Source organism: Dama dama, chromosome 14, assembly GCF_033118175.1.
Source record: "Dama dama isolate Ldn47 chromosome 14, ASM3311817v1, whole genome shotgun sequence".
Taxonomy (NCBI): domain Eukaryota; kingdom Metazoa; phylum Chordata; class Mammalia; order Artiodactyla; family Cervidae; genus Dama; species Dama dama.
Window position 1 is genome coordinate 56,507,240 of NC_083694.1, and position 18,002 is coordinate 56,525,241.

At 47.1% G+C, this 18,002-nt stretch overlaps 1 protein-coding gene across 6 annotated transcripts in view; it reads left to right on the top strand.

The window, feature by feature from the left end:
- Positions 1 to 15,748, top strand: part of TEX35 (testis expressed 35) — a 29,584-nt gene extending 13,836 nt beyond the window's left edge. For 3 of the 6 annotated variants that reach the window (XM_061160795.1, XM_061160800.1, XM_061160801.1), the window contains 5 exons: positions 1,114 to 1,178; positions 1,408 to 1,597; positions 1,937 to 1,980; positions 8,488 to 8,537; positions 11,624 to 15,748. In XM_061160795.1, the coding sequence (XP_061016778.1) occupies positions 1,114 to 1,178; positions 1,408 to 1,597; positions 1,937 to 1,980; positions 8,488 to 8,537; positions 11,624 to 11,793 (519 nt within the window). In that variant the 3' untranslated portion in view covers positions 11,794 to 15,748. Of the gene's footprint in view, positions 1 to 1,113; positions 1,179 to 1,407; positions 1,598 to 1,852; positions 5,041 to 8,487; positions 8,538 to 11,623 lie in introns of those variants that run through there. The other 3 variants (XM_061160797.1, XM_061160796.1, XM_061160798.1) reach the window with 3 other exon arrangements.
- Positions 15,749 to 18,002: the final 2,254 nt, after the last annotated feature.

Sequence of the window (18,002 nt, forward strand, 5' to 3'; positions counted from 1 at the left end):
GACTTCTAAGAAAGTGGAATGTATTGACTCTTATGTTTTAGACCCAGGGGAAATTTTTAAAGATATTTATTTATTTGACTGTGGCACGTGGGATCATTAGTTGTAGCAGGTGGGATCTAGTTCCCGACTAGGGATGCAACCTGGGCCTTCTGCAGTGGGAGCTCAGAGTCTAAGCCACTGTACCACCAAGGAAGTCCCTGGACCCAGGGGGAATTGTGACTTCAAGGATATTTTGACTTTACTTATGAATACAAGTTTCTTATTCAAAATTTATACAAACACTTAAATGCTTTTCAAAAAGACCTTTTTGGGAAATCATTTCCATCCTGACAGTAATTCCTTGATTAATTTTCTACCCCAGATCAGTAAACTCTTCCCAAATCTTTCATTTTTTTTTTTAATTATTAAAATGATTCTCCTGGAAGCAAATTATTTTTTATTTTTTGTGATATTCAATCCAATCCTGTTTTTGTCCTCAACAGATACTATCAGTAATCTTAGAGTTTCTTTGTGACCACTATTTCTCTCCAATTTTTCCAGGTCAAATTTTTTAGCTCTAAACTTTACCAAGAAGACTTTATTATTATTTCAGTTCTTAACAATACATGTGAGGAGCCATTTGCACTATTATCTGTTTTGTGTTGACCATTTCTGCCAGGAATTGGGTAAGAGATGGAACAAACATAGATATACAGGATCTGTGTACATGTCAGGGGTCAAACCATTGGAGTCAGAAGTGTCTTTTGGGGTCGTAAGATTTGTTTTCTTGGTTCCATGATTTTATAGGCATTGAACCAAGGCAGATAGGGTTTCATTCAAGTGGAAGATCAGGTAAAACAGATCCTGGCCTCTGACTCACCTGGAGACTTTGAACAAGCCCCTAAGGACTCTGCTTGTGCTTCAGTTTCATCATGGAATGGGGAAGGAGACAAGGAGGGGTGGGTGGCATGTGTCATGGATATTCTGTGAGCTACCTCAGCCAGGGCCAGTGAGGATTCTTGAGGAAGAAATATGTGGAGGTGGCCTTGCAGTGGTTCACAGAGTGAAGCAGGAGAAAGGGATTTCTGAAGCCCTTCATGATGATGATTCTAGCTTTGAATTCTCTCTTGGAAGGAAATGCAAAAGGATATGGATGAGAAGATGGATGTTTTAATAAATATACAGAAGAACAGCAAGTTGTAAGTACAACCTGCCCCCATCTCTCCTCATCCCTAAAGAGTCTCCTTCCTTTTCTTTGCCAAATGTCCTTGAAGTTCAGAGGACTCCCAGAACCTTCAAGGAGCTGTCTTAGCTTCTCTTGCCCCAGTGGCTTGGAGTCAAGACCCTCCATGGCCACCCATGCTACTGGTTAGTTCCTCTCATGTTGAAAATTATTCTCCCCAATTCTGCCCCTTCCTGACTCCCCAGTCCGTTTAGGAGAGGACTGAAGATGCAGCAAGAACTCAGGCTGATAGGAAAGACAGACGCAGATCCACAGCTCCAGCTCAGGAAAATGGATGGAGTTGGTAGAGCACCACTCTCTCTTCAGAAAAAGATGGTGGCACTGCAACAACAAAAAGACCCAATGGATTCCCTTCACCAATGCGACTCCTGCTTTGTAAGTGAAGCCCTCCCTACCCCGCCCCAGTGTTACACCCCTGGGCTCCTGTTCCCCTGCCCGTACCTCCCCTGGATCCGCTCTCTCGCCTGGTTCCACTCCTCTCCCGGCCCGGGGATGCCTCCCTAGTCTTGAATCCACTCTGGGGTCTTGCCCTCTAGGACTGGGGAGATTCTGAAACCATGACCAAGTAGGACTCAACCCTGGATGCGCCCACTCCCAAGTGCAACTATATTGTTCTATCCTCTCCTATAGCAAGACCAGATGAGATGCCCAGCAGCCTGGCCATCTTGGACCAGGGAAAAATAATCTTTCTTGTGCCGTTTCTGCCCTCCACAGGAGAAACGTTTGTTGTGTACCCCACAGAACAACTACAATCAGGGGTAGGTAGATCCCTGCAAGCCCCTTGTCTCAATCGGGTGCCCAGTCATCCCAAAGGCGGTGCTCCAGGGCGTATTACCATCTACCCCAGCCTGTGCAGGCTCCGCCCCCACCGCATCCACCCGGCCTTAGAGGGCGTGGCACTTCGAAAAAGGAGGACTTGCTTAGCCCAGGCTGGGGGCTGCCCAGAGGCCTCTGTGGAGGGCAGGGTGCCTTACCAGCTGCCCAGCTGATCTCGCTTCAGGCTCCTGACTTTCTCCCCATATAACAGGAAAGTTCCATACCACGCCTGGGCATCCTTTTCACCCTTGGCGTCTGGACCTGCTTTCTGATTTATCTGTACTTCTACTCCTGTATGACCGAGGACATAGTTCCAACTTAATGCTGCCTCAGGACCCATCAGCGGCTTGGGTTCAGCCTCTCCCCGCTCCTTGAAAGGCTTGCTGCCTTCTCACATACCACCCTGCCCCTGGCTCCTTCCACCCGGAGAGTAAAATCTTCGTTTAAAGCCAAAGCAGGAGTCAAAGTATTGAATATCAGTCTCAAACTTGAGAGTGGAAGGACTATCACTTTTTTAGATCAAAATCACTGTGTTTCAGACTCCAGCCTTGCTTCTTGCTTTCCTGATGGTTCAGTGGGAAATCCTTAGGGTCATCCTTAGTGTCTCCACCGCCTCCCTCCACTTCACCTGGTTCTACAGATGTCCCAGGTCAAAGGGAAGGCCCTGAAGATATCAGATGCCATTCTGTATGATCCCAGGAGTGTGTGTGTGTGTTGGGCAATGGGAGGAACTCCTGAGCCCAGGGTCTAGCCTGCACTGCCTCCCTCTGAGGTTTCAGTACCAAGCAGGACTTGAGGCTCCACTGCTCGTGGGAACTTGCTCCCTTTCAGGGCTCTGAGGATCCACCCTTATTCTCTGGCTTGTATCCTCATCCCCACCTCACCTGAAGGAGACCTTGCCCTTCAGAGGCCTTTAAAGGTGGGGACGAGCCATTGACCTCTCACTGCCCCATGCCGTGTCCTGCCCAAAATCCCTCCACCAAGATAAGGGGAAGCCTGGCTGCTGTCTTGAAATGAGAACAAAGAAAGATACAGAGAAAGGATTTCAACAAACTATCCTGCCATGGGTGAAATTCTTTGGATTCAGTTCAATGAAGGATGAATGAATGGGATTCCACGTTTTATTTCACATCAGCTTTCTCTTGTTTTGTCGCTCTGCTAAGTTGGCTGCTTCAACTTTTGTGGTTTAGTTGCTAAGTTGCGTCCGACTCCCGCGACCCTATGGACTGTAGCCTGCCAGGCTCCTCTGTCCACAGGATTCTCCAGGCAAGAACACTGGAGTGGGTTGCCATCTGGTCTGGAAAATAACTGATCAAGTTCCTAATGGCTGCATAGTTATGAGCAGTGCCTTGGGTGCTTCAGATATGCATTGAAAAAAATAAACAAACCCCCCCCCCAAAACATAGACTTTGCCCTCAAGGAGCTTATAGTTTTAAAGAAGAGATGGTAAACAGGGGTATTAAAAATATGGACTATATATAAATAAGTCCAAAAATAGTACAACTTTGATGAAACAGAATAGATTACAAAAGGTAGAAAGGTGGGTATCACCCTCTGTTCATTTCCTATTGCTGCTGGGACAGATGACACATTGAATGGCTTAAGACAACACAGAATTGGTCCAAAATCTGTCCCACTGGGCTACAATCAAGGTGTTGGCAGGCCTACATTCCTTCTGCAGCTCAGGAGAATCTGGTTCCTTGCCTTTTTCAGATTCTAGAGGCTGCATGTCTTCCCCAGCTCACGGCCCTCTTCCATCTTCAAAGCCAGCAGTGGCCAGTCAAGTCTCTCTCACTCTGCATCACTCTGATTCTTTTATTTAAAGATTAATCTATTTTTAATAGAAAGATAATTGCTTTATAGTATTATGTTGGTTTCTGCCAAGTATGAGCATGAATCAGCCATGGGTATACCTATGTCCATTCCCTCTTGAACCTCTCTTCTGCCTCCCTCCCCATCCTACCCCTCTAGGTTGTTACAGAGCCCTGGTTTGAGTCCCCTGAGTCATGCAGCAGATTCCCATTGGCTATGTATATTACATACGGCAGTGTAAATGTTTTCATGCTACTCTCTCCTTACATCCCACTCTCTCCATATATCCCACTCTCTCCTTCTCCCCATCCCTGTGTCGATGAGTCTGTCCTCTGTGTCTGCATCTCCACTGTTGCCCTGCAAATAAGTTCATCAGTACCGTTTTTCTAGATTCCATATATATATGTGTTAATATACAATATTTTTCTTTTTCTGACTTACTTTACTCTGTATAATAGGCTCCAGGTTCATCCACCTCATTAGAACTGACTCAAATGCATTCCTTTTTATGACTGAATAATACTCCATTGTACATATGTACCACAGCTTCCTTATCCATTCATCTGTTGATGGACATCTGGGTTGCTTTTGTGTTCTAGCTACTGTAAATAGTGCTCAGGATCACTCTGATTCTTCTTCTGCCTCCTTCTTCCACTTGGAAGGACCCCTGTGATTACATTGAGCCCTCCTAGATAATCCAGCTATTCTCCTTAGTTTAAGGTCAGCTGATGATCAACCTTAATTCCCCTTTGCTGTATAACATAACATATTCACAAGTTCTGGAGATTAGAATATCTTTGGAGACTGATTTCTGCCACCAAACAGGACCCCCCAGACCCCATCTCTTGACTCCTAAACCTCCAAACCCTTGGGAACATTGTCTGGCTCAGTTCTGTGCTCAGTTCTGGTTTGGCATAGACGCACAAATTCGATACTCTTTCAAGAGGAACATAGTTCCTCTCCGTATAAGTGAGGACTAGACACAGTGACTGGCTTCTAATGAATCGAATATGTTGGAAGTGATAGTGTGTTACTTCTGAGACGAAGTCATAAAGGACATGTGGCTTCCATCTTGCTCTCTTTCGCACACTCATTCTGGGTGAAGCTCACTGCCGTGGGGTGTGGACTCAAGCAGGCCTATGGTGAGTGCCACAAGGCAAGGAGCCAAGGCCTCCTGCTGACACTGGTGTGAGTAGCCCTCTTCCAGCCCCTGCTGAGCCTTGAGAGGACTGCAGCCCTGGCCATCGTTGACTGCCGCACCTCATGAGGAGACAATGAGCCAGAACCCAGATGAGCTTCTCCTAACTACCTGACCTGCAGACTCTGTGAAATAATAAATGCTTGTTGCTTTAAGTTGCTAGGTTTTGAGGCAATTTGTTATACAGCAAGAGAGAACCCGTGTGCTGGTTTGAAGACCTGAAACAAGGGCATCAGGGAAACAGCTGCTAGGATCAGCTGAAGCGCTGTCTTCTTTGTGCAAATGACCGAGCAGTGCTAACCAAGCCCCGAGGCCTGGGGGCAGTGGTCTCCGCAGTCCCTGTCCCTTGACCCTGTCCAAGCTCCCCTGTGTCCCAGTTTCATGTCATCCAACTCACAGGCCGCAGAAGGACAACACTGTGTGTTTGGGGACAGGTCTGCCTGGCTGTCAGACAGCTGTCGTGTCTGCCCTTGGGAACAGACCTTCAGGGAGCCACAGCCTGTCATTCCTGCCGACGTGTCCCGTGGGCCAGCTTTGCTGTGAGCTTGTGCTTTTTCTGTTGGTTTCAAGGTCACCTCATCTGGAAGGGAATTATGCTTAACCTGTCTCTTCTCTGAAAAGATGTGACCCCTCTCCTGAGAACAGAGCCTCTTGTGGGGAGGGCGCGTTTCCCCAACCTGGGCCACCACTTCTGCTTTGTGCTACAGGACCCAATTGATCAGAACAAGGTGGACATCCAACCTCAACTTGCCCAACTGATTTCTGTCCCTGGGAATTTGAAATTGGGATTTGGGGAGACTCAGTTGGCCCCCAGAACTGGTCTTGTAATTAGGAACTGGGGAGGCATCTGTCACTATTGGCCAAAGAAGCAGAGAAAGGTAATCTACAGAAAAAAAAATAAACCATTTTGCAGAGAGAGAAGGCTGAAAACAGAGGAGCTGAGAGAAGTGGAGACTCGTGCAGTTCCACAGAGGGGGCAGCAAGTACCACTGCCTGCCTCAGCCCTGCTGGCCTGGTGCTGGCCCCTGACTTGGCTTCATGAGAGTCTCCGGACTCTTGGACTACCGTGCCCATTACTGTTTAAGCAAAGCGGCTTTCGGTTACCGCCCAATAAGCCTGAACTAAGGCTCCACGGTTAGAAGGAATCTCAGAGAATGGTCAGATCTTTTCAGTTTACTGTGAGGCTTCTGAGACCCAGAGAGATGCAGAGAAGTGCCCTCAGTCACACAGCCCATGTGTAGCAAAGCCAAGACCAGAACTCAGGTTTTCTGACTCCTGGGCTAGTGCTCTGTGACTCTCTGGGGCTGGTTGCGTTTCCAAGGGCAATGAGATGAGATCAAGGGAGAAACAGACCTGAGGGTCAGCTGGCTCTAGACATAAATCAATGGTGTGGCTGTAGGTAAGTCACGTCACCTCTCAGACTGGGTGTTTTCATCTGGAATGTGAGTGTAACCACACCTAACTCAAAGGGGTGTGATGAGAGCTGGGGCGTCCCTGGTAGCTCAGCTGGTAAAGAATCCGCCTGCAATGCAGGAGACCCCAGTTCCATTCCTGGGTTAGAAAGATCTGCTGGAGAAGGAGTAGACTACCTACTCCCAAGTATTCTTGGGCTTCCCTGGTGACTCAGCTGGTAAAGAAGCTGCCTGCAATGCGGGAGACCTGGGTTCAATTCCTGGGTTGGGAAGATCCCCTGGAGAAGGGAATGGCAACCCACTCCAGTATTCTGGCCTGGAGAATTCCATGAACTATATGGGCCATGGGGTCGCAAAGAGTCAGACACAACTGAGAGACTTTCACTTCACTTTCAGTGAGAGCTAAAAGAGAACATATTTGGAGGAATTCAACTCTCAAAAAACCCAGACTACTCCGATAACAATGACGATGAAGTCAGAATTGCCTTTCCCAGATTAAAAAGTTTCAGTTCTCCATCGCAGTTTCCCAACAACTGGACTGATTCCAATCAGAGTGAGGTCTGCAATTAAATGAGATTTGATCTACTTCAATATTAAAAGAACAACTTTTGAGAGGAAGTGTATATTAGGAAATGAATCAATAAGAAATTATTAGATGGTATGGGGATTGAGACTGTGTTCTAGAGGACAGAGTCGTCCCTTGTAAAGCAGTATCCTTCCTTTGTAATGTCAGTGTCTGATTTCTAGCAGAGTGAGGAGTGAGGGGCAAGTGGCTCGCCCCAGCCCACCCACAGGTAACAGGTGCTGCAGCCCCAGGCCCTGACTCAAGGAGTCGGCAGAGAAAGTTAGGCAGGCAGGGCTGGGCCCAGGAGGAGGCCAGACTGTATCATCCATTCCCATCACTGCCCTGGGCCCTGGTATGACCCGCACTCACCGCCTCCCTTCTCCCTTGTCACAGGTTGCCGCCAGCCCCAGAAGGTGGGTGAGGGTGGGCTCAGGCATCCACCACCATGGTCAGGAGCCCCATCCCCCCCAGGTGCAACAGGTCTGAGTATATACATTTCCGTGGCCATGAACTTCCCACCCACCTTCCTAAGTGTCCCTGTCTGGCTTCAGGGATCCCTAGAGCCTCCCTGCACCCTCCTCAGTGTTTGAAAGGTGATTTACCCTCTGATAAGTGTGACCAAGGTGATTCTGGTACTTCCCTCTATATTAGGAAAAAAAAAAACCACAACCAAATTCAATCCAGATCTTACTCAGGGATTGAACAGTGAGTCTGAAAGCCTGACCCTAATTCCAATCCTAGAGGACCCAGAAGATGAAGAATGTGCCTTCAGCAGGTGGTGAAACAAAATGGTGCAGAGTTGCCCACCTGACACTTTAATATCAGTATCAGCTTTTAAATGTGACCAAGAAACGTTCATTTTGTTTTTTATGGGTGTTATGTCTGTGGGGAGATGAGCAACTCCAGGATGAGTCTAATTCACACAAATATTGCTGAGAGCAACTTGGTGATACGTATCAGATGCTTTAAAAGATAGGGGAAAAATTACAGATGGCTGCCAGGATTTAGCTACAAGGATACTCATCATGGAGTCATTTATGACATGTATATATTTAAAAATCAGAAACAACATAAATGGACACCCATTGGTTAAATAAATTGTGGTACACCCATAAAATGAGATGCTCTGCCGACATTAAGAATAATATGTTGTTGAAATATATTTAATGCCATCAATAGTATTGGTGTATTACTTAGTGTTAGCATATCATCCCATTTTTTAGTAAAAAATTTACATGTGTGTGTGTGTGCATGCACATAGAGCCTGCATGAACTGAAGAGACTTAGAAAGAAATATACAAGAATAGAATAATAACAGTGGTTTTCTCTGAGCAGTAAGATTATGACAATTTCTGATGTCATTCTTTGTGTTTATCTATAATCTCTAATGTTTCTACAAGGAATATGCATTATTTGTATAATAAAACTAACAGCTTTCTTTTCTTTTCTTTTCTTTTTTAAGGCAGAGAAAGATGGCCCAGGAAGGACCCTTAAGAACAGAGACAAAACCAGGTGAGATCTCCCCAAATGCTTTCTGATGAGAAGCACCTTGGATCTTTCTGTTTCCTGGGAGAGGCCAATGAAATTGTGCCTTATCCAAGTGTTCACCCAGAGGAAGGGGGCAAATGGACCCCACTCAAAGGATAATTTAAAAGGAAACGAGGAGGGACTTCCCTGGTGCTCCAGTGTCTAAGCCTCTGTACTCCCAGTGCAGGGGGCTGGGGTTTGACCCCCTGGTCAGGGAACTAGATCCCACGTGCTGCAACTAGGAGTTCTCGGCCACAACCAAAGATCCTGCATTCCACAACTAAGACTCAGTGCAGCCCAAAGAAGGGGGGTGGATAATAGGGAACAAGATGGATGTGGGTAGATGTTTACAGCCATGAATACATACCCTCCCACCACTGCTCCCAGGGATCTCTGCACCCCACCCTCCTCTCTCGCCTGAGCAATTACAGTGCTCCTGGAGTAGAGGAGGATTTCCCACAGTCCACCCCCAACAAGCCAAACTTGTCCTTTTAGAATGTCAGTTAGATCGTGTTGCTTTTACGCTCAGAACTTCCAGCATTTGCCCTTTTCTGTCAGAGAAAAATCCAAAGCTGCTGCTTGAAATGCCCTCAAGGATGGACCCTGCTCCTCCACACTCATCCCTTACCCGTTTTCCTCCCCCACCACCCCGGGTTCCTCCTTGTTCTTCACACACACCGTGTACACTCTTTCCTCAGGGCCTTTGCACTCACCAGTGGTCCCTCCCATTTCTTCAGCTATCCACGAGGTCATCCCCTCAAAATCACATTCTCTTTTTTGTCATTTTAAAATAGTCTCTATTTAAATTAAAAGTATTTGCATACATTGCATTTTGGAGATGTACAGTTCTGAGTTTTAACATATATTGGGTTGGCCAGAAAGTTCATTTGAATTTTCCCCATTTTACAGAAAATCCAAATGAACTTTTTTTAAATTGGAGTATAATTGCTTTACAGGGTTGTGTTATATACATATATCCCTTCCCTCTTGAGCCTCCCTCCCACCCCCCGCCCAGGCCATCACGGAGCCCCAAGCTGAGCTCCCAGTGTTATATAGCAGCTTCCCACTCGTGATCTATTTTACACATGGTAGCGTGTATATGTCAGTGTTCCCTTCTCAGTGACACTTCCCCAGTCTGCACAAACAACAGGATGCTCATGCTCAACGTTCCTCATCGTCCTCACTCTCCTTTGTTTGCCTCTGCAGCTCACTCAGCACCCGCTCACATCCTATCCTTTTCACTTGTCTGTGGTCTGTCTTCTGCTCGAGCGTAAGTTCCTTGAGAGCAGAGATTGTGTTTCTGTCACTGCTCGATGTGGGGCCCATGGCAGTGCCAAGGGCACAGCAGGGGGTTGACAGACACTTGCCGGATGGACACATGAGTATAAAGATATTTGCCATGCGCTGGACACTACAGGCTCTGCACTAAGAACTTCACCTGCATCATTTCATTTTATTCGTACAACAACCCCATGAAGTCATTCTGTCTGTCTTTCTATGAGGTCACGTAAACGGTCATCTTCCCTATTTTGTGCAGGATGAAGCAGACTCAGAGAGAGAAGGTAATGAAAATAATCTGTCCAAGGTCACAGCATTAGGTGGCAGAGGTGAGGTCAGAATTCTGCCTGAGCATTCTGATGTCAGAATCTATTTCCTCTACACGCTTGCTTTCCCTGTGTGGTCCCTAGACCAGCAGCACCAGCATCATCTAGGAGCTTGTTTGGAATGCAGAGTCTCAGGCTAGAAGGCAGGCCTACTGAATCAGGACCTGCATTTTAACACGGCTTCCCAGGTGACTCTAATGTGCTCTAGTGTGAGAAGCCGTGCTGTGCCGTCCGCTGTATGGAAAACAGGGGGCTTCCCTGAGCAAGGGGCGGCCACAGTCTGGGTTAGTTTGGCCTTGGGTTCTCTCCCTCTGCCCGCTACCTTCCTGCCCAGGAGTTCTTCAGTGTCTGCCCGGCTTTGGGGGAGCCACGATTCATGATGAGTACAGAAAGCTCAGTGCCAGCCCCTGCCCAGGAGCCAATCCTGCTGTGGGCAACTTTGCTTCTCCCGCTTGGAGAAAGTTCTCTCAGCTCACTCAGACAAAATCACATGCATCCCTCTTAAAACCAAGTGAGAGAGCCTGCTACTATCAGAGATACGGCACTGAGCCTGGAGCAGAAGGTGTTTCCACCTGACACTTAGGCACTGGGGTCAGGGAGGTTGTTAAAACCAGAACCTGCTTTCAATTAAATTATTAATGCCTGGGAGCCCACCCTGACACTCATTTTTATCACCAAGGGCCACTTTCGGTCTTGACATTCATGAAGAATAAGCCTGTCATAAAACCAGATCCTCATTCCCAGTCTCCCCCAAGCCCATTAAAAACAAAAGTAAACATTATTAAATATAAACCCAGATATGCAAAAACTGCCTTTGAAAATACACCAGCAGAGGGCGCTGTGACCCCATCAGTCCTTGCCCACTGACCCCTCCAGAAGCAAAAGCTGCAAAGAGGCAAGAAAAGAAATCACAAGATTAGGGGTCTGGATCCTGGGTCCCATCCTGGCTTCATCTTTGGAATCTTGTGGGAGCCCAGGGCAACAGACACCTCTGATCTGTGCCTGCAGGAAAGTCAGTGGTCACCCAAATAGGTATGGGTTCCAAAAGTCCACCTCCAGATCTGGCCTTAGCAACTCAAAATGAAGTCACTTTCATTCATGCCATTATTCCCTTAACCAGCACTTGCTGAGCACCTGTGATGAGTCAGGCACAGGGCTAGACGATGCATTTTTCCTATCAAGTGATGCCATAACAACAGAACCTGACGCTAAAGCCTTTTAAGTCTAATATAGAGGAAATAGAGCTAATAAGGTTATTTTCTGTTTCAGGGTCAGAGGAAAGGAATAGGGGAAGGGCAGTGTGGAGGAGAGGAAAGTAAGCGTGGGAAGAGAAGAAGAAGAGAGACAAGTAGGAGCAAGAGGACCCTGGGGAAGAGGAAGGGAAGTTGGCTTCCGGCCCCTGCCTGGTGCATATAAAATATAACCTTAAGAAGTTAGTCTCTGGCTTCCTCCCATTTTCCTTTCTAGATCCTGACTTGGGAATCTCTCCAGAACCTTGGACTGCCCAGGGCTCCTGCAGCGTGCCCCAGCCTGCCCTGCCCATCATGGTCACCGTGATCCAGGAATTTATACCCTCCACTCCCCGTCCACACCCCCAGGCCTGCAGCTGCCCTTGTCAGCTCAGTGTTGGCAGCTGAGTCATCCATTAAACTAACACACGCTGACATGCAGCAGGTTGGTCCTCCCAGGGACATTGTGCGTCTTTTCAAGAAGACCCAACCAAATCCACCTCTAAGTGGTAGATTCCCAGACAGTGGGCTGAAAAGACATGACAACTTCAGGCTGTTTGTGTCAGGGGTGGTATTCTGGAAACAAAGCCAGAACACCTGTTTGGGGAGGGTGGGGTGGTCTCACACAATCTCTTAGAGGAGCTGGCAGGAGGGACTTCCGGTGGGGGTGCTGGTATGGAAATGTCATTGGCAAGTCAAGGATTTGCAGGTCAGTGATACATCTCTGAGCAGTTTTCAGTTTTGTGACTGTGACTGTGTGTGTGTGTGTGCATACGCATGTGTGCTGGGACAATACCAGAGAGAGAAGTCTGCAGGGCTGGATGCAGGAGAACCACTGAGGCAGGAGCAGGGTCCTCCCAGAGCTGGGGCCTCACTGTGGTTGACGGCAGGCTTGGACTCTGCAAGGGCCACCTCGCAGGAGTGCCTCCCAGCGGAGTGCGCTCTGAAGATCTTGACCGCAGAACAGGAGGCTGCATTTCCCACTGCCCCGTCCTGACTGCCTGCTTGTGGGAGACCTGCTCAGACAGTCCGGCCTCTCTGGAAGCCTGGGCTTTTCCAAAGGGACTGCTGGTGGGAGGTAAGTGGACATCCAAGGGGCGGGAGGGACGGTGACAGGACCATGGCCAAGGCAGACTCCCCCACGGCAGCCACTGGCCCTGCTGCAGGCGTCACCAGGGTGCTTGGCGCTGAAGCTGTCCTTCGGGATGAATCTTGGGCATCGGACACGTGGCTTCCCTGCTTCAGCTGCCCACCCCCAACCCTGGGGCCTCCCGGAGGATCCCAAGTCAGGGTTTGCTGTTGCTCTGAAAGGGCCCGCTGGCTGCACAGGAAGTGAGGAAGACTGTTTGCTCACCAGGCCTGGGTACAGCAGGAGAAAGTGATATGTGTCCACACAGAAGGATTTAAAGCTGATGTAAAGCCCTGCCTGGTTCACCATGCCTTTGGTAAGGCTGCTCTCACCACAGGGCACGTTCCCCACCCGCCCCCCATTCTACTTCTCAAAGCCCCAGCCGTTGGTAGTGACAGAGGTAAACTAGAGGTTCAAGGGAGGGTTCTAGAGTGGTGATAATTTCCTATTCTTGACCTAGGTGGTGGTGATATGGGTGTGTGCTGTGTATAAACATTTATTCATCAAACCGAAGATGCTAGATGGTATTGCTGCTTTGGAAAACAGTTTGGCAGTTCCTCAAAAAGTTAACATAGAGTTACCACTATGATCCAGCAATTCCACTCCTAAGTATATACCCTGAAGAATTGAAAATATATGCCACACACATACACACAAAATGTGTGCATCAATATTTATAGCAGCATGATTCATAATAGCAAGTGTTCATCAGCTGGTGATGATTAACAAAATGCGATCTGTCCATACCATGGAATATTACTCAACTATAAAAAGCAATAATGTACAGATACATGCCATGACATGAGTGGACCTTGAAAACATGATGCTCAGTGAAAGAAGCCAGTCACAAAGGACTACATATAGTATGATTTTATTTATATTAAAAGTCCAGAATAGGCAAATCCACAGAGATAGAAAATAGATTGGTGATTGCTAGGGGCTGAGGGAGGGGGAAGTAGGGAATGAGTGCTAATGGATACGGAATTTCTTTTGGGGAGTGATGGGAATGTTCTGGGATTACATAGTGGCAATAATTATACATCTCTATGACTATATGAAAGAGTGTTCAAGTATACACTTTAAAAGGGTGAACTTTATAGTGTGTGAATTGTATCTCAAAAACTGGATCTTGTTCTCTTTGATCTACGAATGTTATACCTTAATAATAATTTCTTTAACGTTGAAAAGTGAAGATACCACTACTCTGTTGCTATGCTCCTGGTTCTTAAGAAAAGTCACTGCCAAAATGCCGCCTCCTCTATGACAGCTCCCTCATCCCTGCTCTGAGCTTCTTCAGCGTTTAGTCCTGACACCCTGCTAACTACCTATCACTTGGAGAGCCTGGCTATTCAGAGTGCAGCTGAGGACCAGCATGCCTGCATCTCTTGGAGGCTTTTTAGATATGCAGCACTTCAGCTCCCCAGGCCTGCTACATCAGACTCTGCCTTTCAAAAAGATTGCCAGGGAATTCACATGCATATTAATGTTTGAGAAACACTGCTCTTGCAGGCTTTCCCCGACCTCCTCCTCCTCCATCCACTGCCTACACCTGAAGGCTCTTTTTATCTCTCCCCACCTGGTGTTCATCAACATTTGTGGATCCAGTGCTAGTGGCCTAAGAACTAAAGTCAATACCTACTCTAACACCAGGATGCTGCTGCTGCTGCTAAGTCACTTCAGTCGTGTCCGACTCTGTGCGACCCCATAGACGGCAGCCCACCAGGTTCTGCCATCTCTGGGATTCTCCAGGCAAGGACACTGGAGTGGGCTGCCATTTCCTTCTCCAATGCATGAAAGTGAAAAGTGAAAGTGAAGTTGCTCAGTCGTGTCTGACTCTTAGCGACCCTGTGGACTGCAGCCCACCAGGCTCCTCTGTCCATGAGATTTTTCCAGGCAAGAGTACTGGAGTGGGGTGCCATTGCCTTCTCTGATAGTGTTCTCTAGTCATGTTTAAAATTCAGGAATCAAGTGGAAGAGACTCACAGTGGTCAAAATGGGAAGCATCAATAAGAATATTAACTGCAATGAATTGAAACACATGTTTAAAAATCCATGAATTCATAGTAATACTAAAAACTAAACTCTGTTTACTGTTGGAGGATGGTAGGAAAGCAATTCATTGTTTTGAAATGGTACATGGAGGAAAGCAAACAATTATCTTGGGTGTGAAACAGTAGATAAATAGTAGTATCTGATTCTCTCATTCTTCCTTTATTTATAAGCTAGAATACTTCTATGAAGGAGAAAGTGATAGAGTCAGATATCACTATTTTGAAACAGTAGATCTTTCAAAAGATTCAGGCATTGACCATCTGCAGCATCTAATATGGAAAGAGACAGACGGCATCACATGCCTCCTGTTGGAAGAATAGCCACCATTGAAACCACACCTGAACATTATTAAGCTCTAGATTACCGATTTACAGGAAAAATATGGACAGAGATCTTGTAAAATTATACCACAGAAAGGTTAGCAGCAAAATCTAGATTGTGGTCAAATCTACAGAATAAAGAACCCAGTGTCTTCAACAAACAAATTACAAGAAAAAAAAAAAGAAAAAAGATTAAAGCTGTTGAAAGTCAAAGCAACCAATTTCAACAGATGAACCTCATTTGAACCCTGATTCAAATTGTATTCCTAAAAATCCATTTATGACCAGTTTTAGACAATTGGGAAATTTTAAAAAAATATTTGTTTTATATCAGAACACAGTTGATTACAGGTGTAGAGCAAAGTGATTTGTGATTCAATTATACCCATAGAAGTAGCCTTTTTTTTTTCAAATTCTTTTCCCATTTAGGTTATTATAGAATCTTGAGCCAAGTTTCCTGTGCTATATAATAGGTCCTTGTTAGTTATCCTTTTAAAATACAGTAGTGTGTACGTGTCAATCCCAAACTCCCAATCTATCTGTCCTCGCTCCCCACTTTCCCCTCTGGTAACTGTAAGTTCCTCTCTAAGTCTGTGAGTGTTTCTGTTTTGTAGATAAGTTCATTTGTATCTTTTTTTTAATATTTTGTATATCAACGGTATCATATGATATTTAAGAGACAAGTGGGAAATTTGAACACTAGGAATTACTGGTTATGATACAAAAAGAGTTCTTTTTTTATTTACTAAAACTTTTACAGATGAAATAGTATATCTGGGATCTGCTTCAAAATAATAGAAGATGGGCTAAATGGAAGAGTGTGGGAAATGGAACCAGTTTGGTTATTTTTGGGGTTGGCAGATTGAGGGGTGTGTGGTAGTTCATGATACTAATCTACCTGCTTTGGTGTATGTTCAAAGGTCTCTGAAATTAAAAAAAACTAAAACGAACAAAAGATTTATAACAAAGTGTTTGTAAGAAAAACAAACATATAAACAAAACAGTTTAGGTAAAGGATCCATAACTAAGAACGATAAGATCACCTTTCTTGTTTCCTTCTCAACATACTTTCTCATAACTAGATTTTCTATAACATAATAATTTGCCTTCAGAGGTGTTAACTCACCATCCAAAAATGAAGCAGAAACTTAAATCTTATGAAAACTTAAGGAGAAAGAACTGGATACAGAAATAATCATGGGTGAGGCATGAGCGTAGCTGAATTCACACCAGAGGTCCACCAGCCGAGGGCAGGACCAAGCTGCAGAGGTGCTTATGACTGCACTGCGTGGGGAAGTAGTGTCTGTGGGTTTCAACTCTGCCTGCATGGGCGAATCACCTGGAAAGCTCTGGAAACACGGATGCCCGGGATTCTACCCTAGCCCCATTAAATCTGTGCAGGAGGCCTGTGGTTTCAGTGATTGCCAAGCCCTGCCCCAACTCCCCCAGGTAACTGATCCTGACACACAGCCAGAGAGAGAGAGGGCTATAGCCAGCTTGCTCATATTTAAATAGCTGGGTAAACCTGCTGGGAAATGCTGGTGGCAGCCACTGCCAGATAAATGACAAAGTGAGTTGGTAAGTGAAACACTGGGCGTCAACATCTTTCTGTTTGCTGTGAGTCACCTGAGGCCGTTTGGAGCCACTGTGTCCAACCTGAGTCGCTTCTCTCTGGGTCTCGGGTGTGGCTGAGCTCCAAGGAGGCCACAGGTTGGCTCCTGTGGGCTCAGCCGTGGGCTCCTGGGCTGCAGATTTTGGCAGCACATAGGTAGCAAGCGCCTAGGATAAACAGCTGGCCCGCGGAAGTCGTGGTCGGGATTGAGTTGGGGGAGGAAAGGTTTAGGGGTCCACAAAGGTGGCCTCCTGCTGCATGCTGGACTGTGAGTCAACCCCAGGAACACCCAGCGGCTAAGTGGGCAGTGCCAAGCCCAGACTCCATCTCCACGGCAACAAAATCCCTTCTGCAGGATCTAGGGCTGGTGCTGAATGGCGACTTTCATCAGGGCCACCGTAGAAAGTTAAACTGGCTAATTGACAGGGAACAGAGAGTTTAAAGTCAGTGTGACAGAAGCCATGGCCTTGTGGCAATTGAGGCAGGCAGTTTTTAAGCAATTATGGTTCATTATGGGCTTCCCTGGTGGCTCAGCCAGCGAAGAATCTGCCTGCAATGCAGAGTACCTGGGTTTGATCCCTGGGTTGGGAAGATCCCCTGGAGAAGGGAATGGCAACCCACTCCAGTATTCTTGCCTGGAGAATTCCATGGACAGAGGAGCCTGGTGGGCTACAGTCCACGGAATTGCAAAGTCGGACATGACTGAGGGACTAACACTTTCAAGGGAAAATGTGATTTGAGTTTCCAAAATTCCATTCCCAGGTCTTCACTGTGGCGCAGACCAAGGTCCCCTCACCACAGCCTCCCCATGGGGTAGAGGTGGCTGGACATCTCCCCAGCCTGTGTGGGTGCTGTCTGCCTTCTCTCTGATCCAGCAGGAGCCTGTCACTCTCAGCCCAGAGCGGCACCCTACTCCCACACAGGGGCCATGACTCAGCTGATCTCCTACCACACCCTCATTCTGCTCTGGGTGTGACCCACCCTTTGACCCTTCCCCTTGCCTCAGCCCCACCCACTTGTACCTGCTCTGACCCCTGGCCAGCTCAGCATTGCTCATGGCTCCTAGCCCTGGGGTCCTTCTGGTTTGGCCTCTCCCAAGAACATCCCTTCTCAGGCAGGCCTACTCATTATGTCCTGGCCTTTCTGGGCCCTTCCCTTCTCTGGCCCTGGCCCTAGGGGTCCTGGCATCCCTCACCTGCTGCCAGGTAACAAGAAGGCAGGAATCTGGATCCCATCCCTGGATAATAATAAATTTAAGACTCTTAAGGAGCATCAGACTTTGGTGCAGCAGGGTCCACATGGGACTGGAGGAAGGCAGTGTGAGATGTGGGTGTGAGGGCAAGATCTGTGGCCTCTGGAATCAGGACAGCTCCCTGGGGGAGGTGGGACTTGAAGCAGGTACAGAGGACAGGCTGTGTGTGAGTCTGGGGGTAAGAAGTAGAGGGACTGGGCAGCAGGAATAAGTCACCTCCCTTACTCTAGCTGACAAGACCCAACCTGTTCT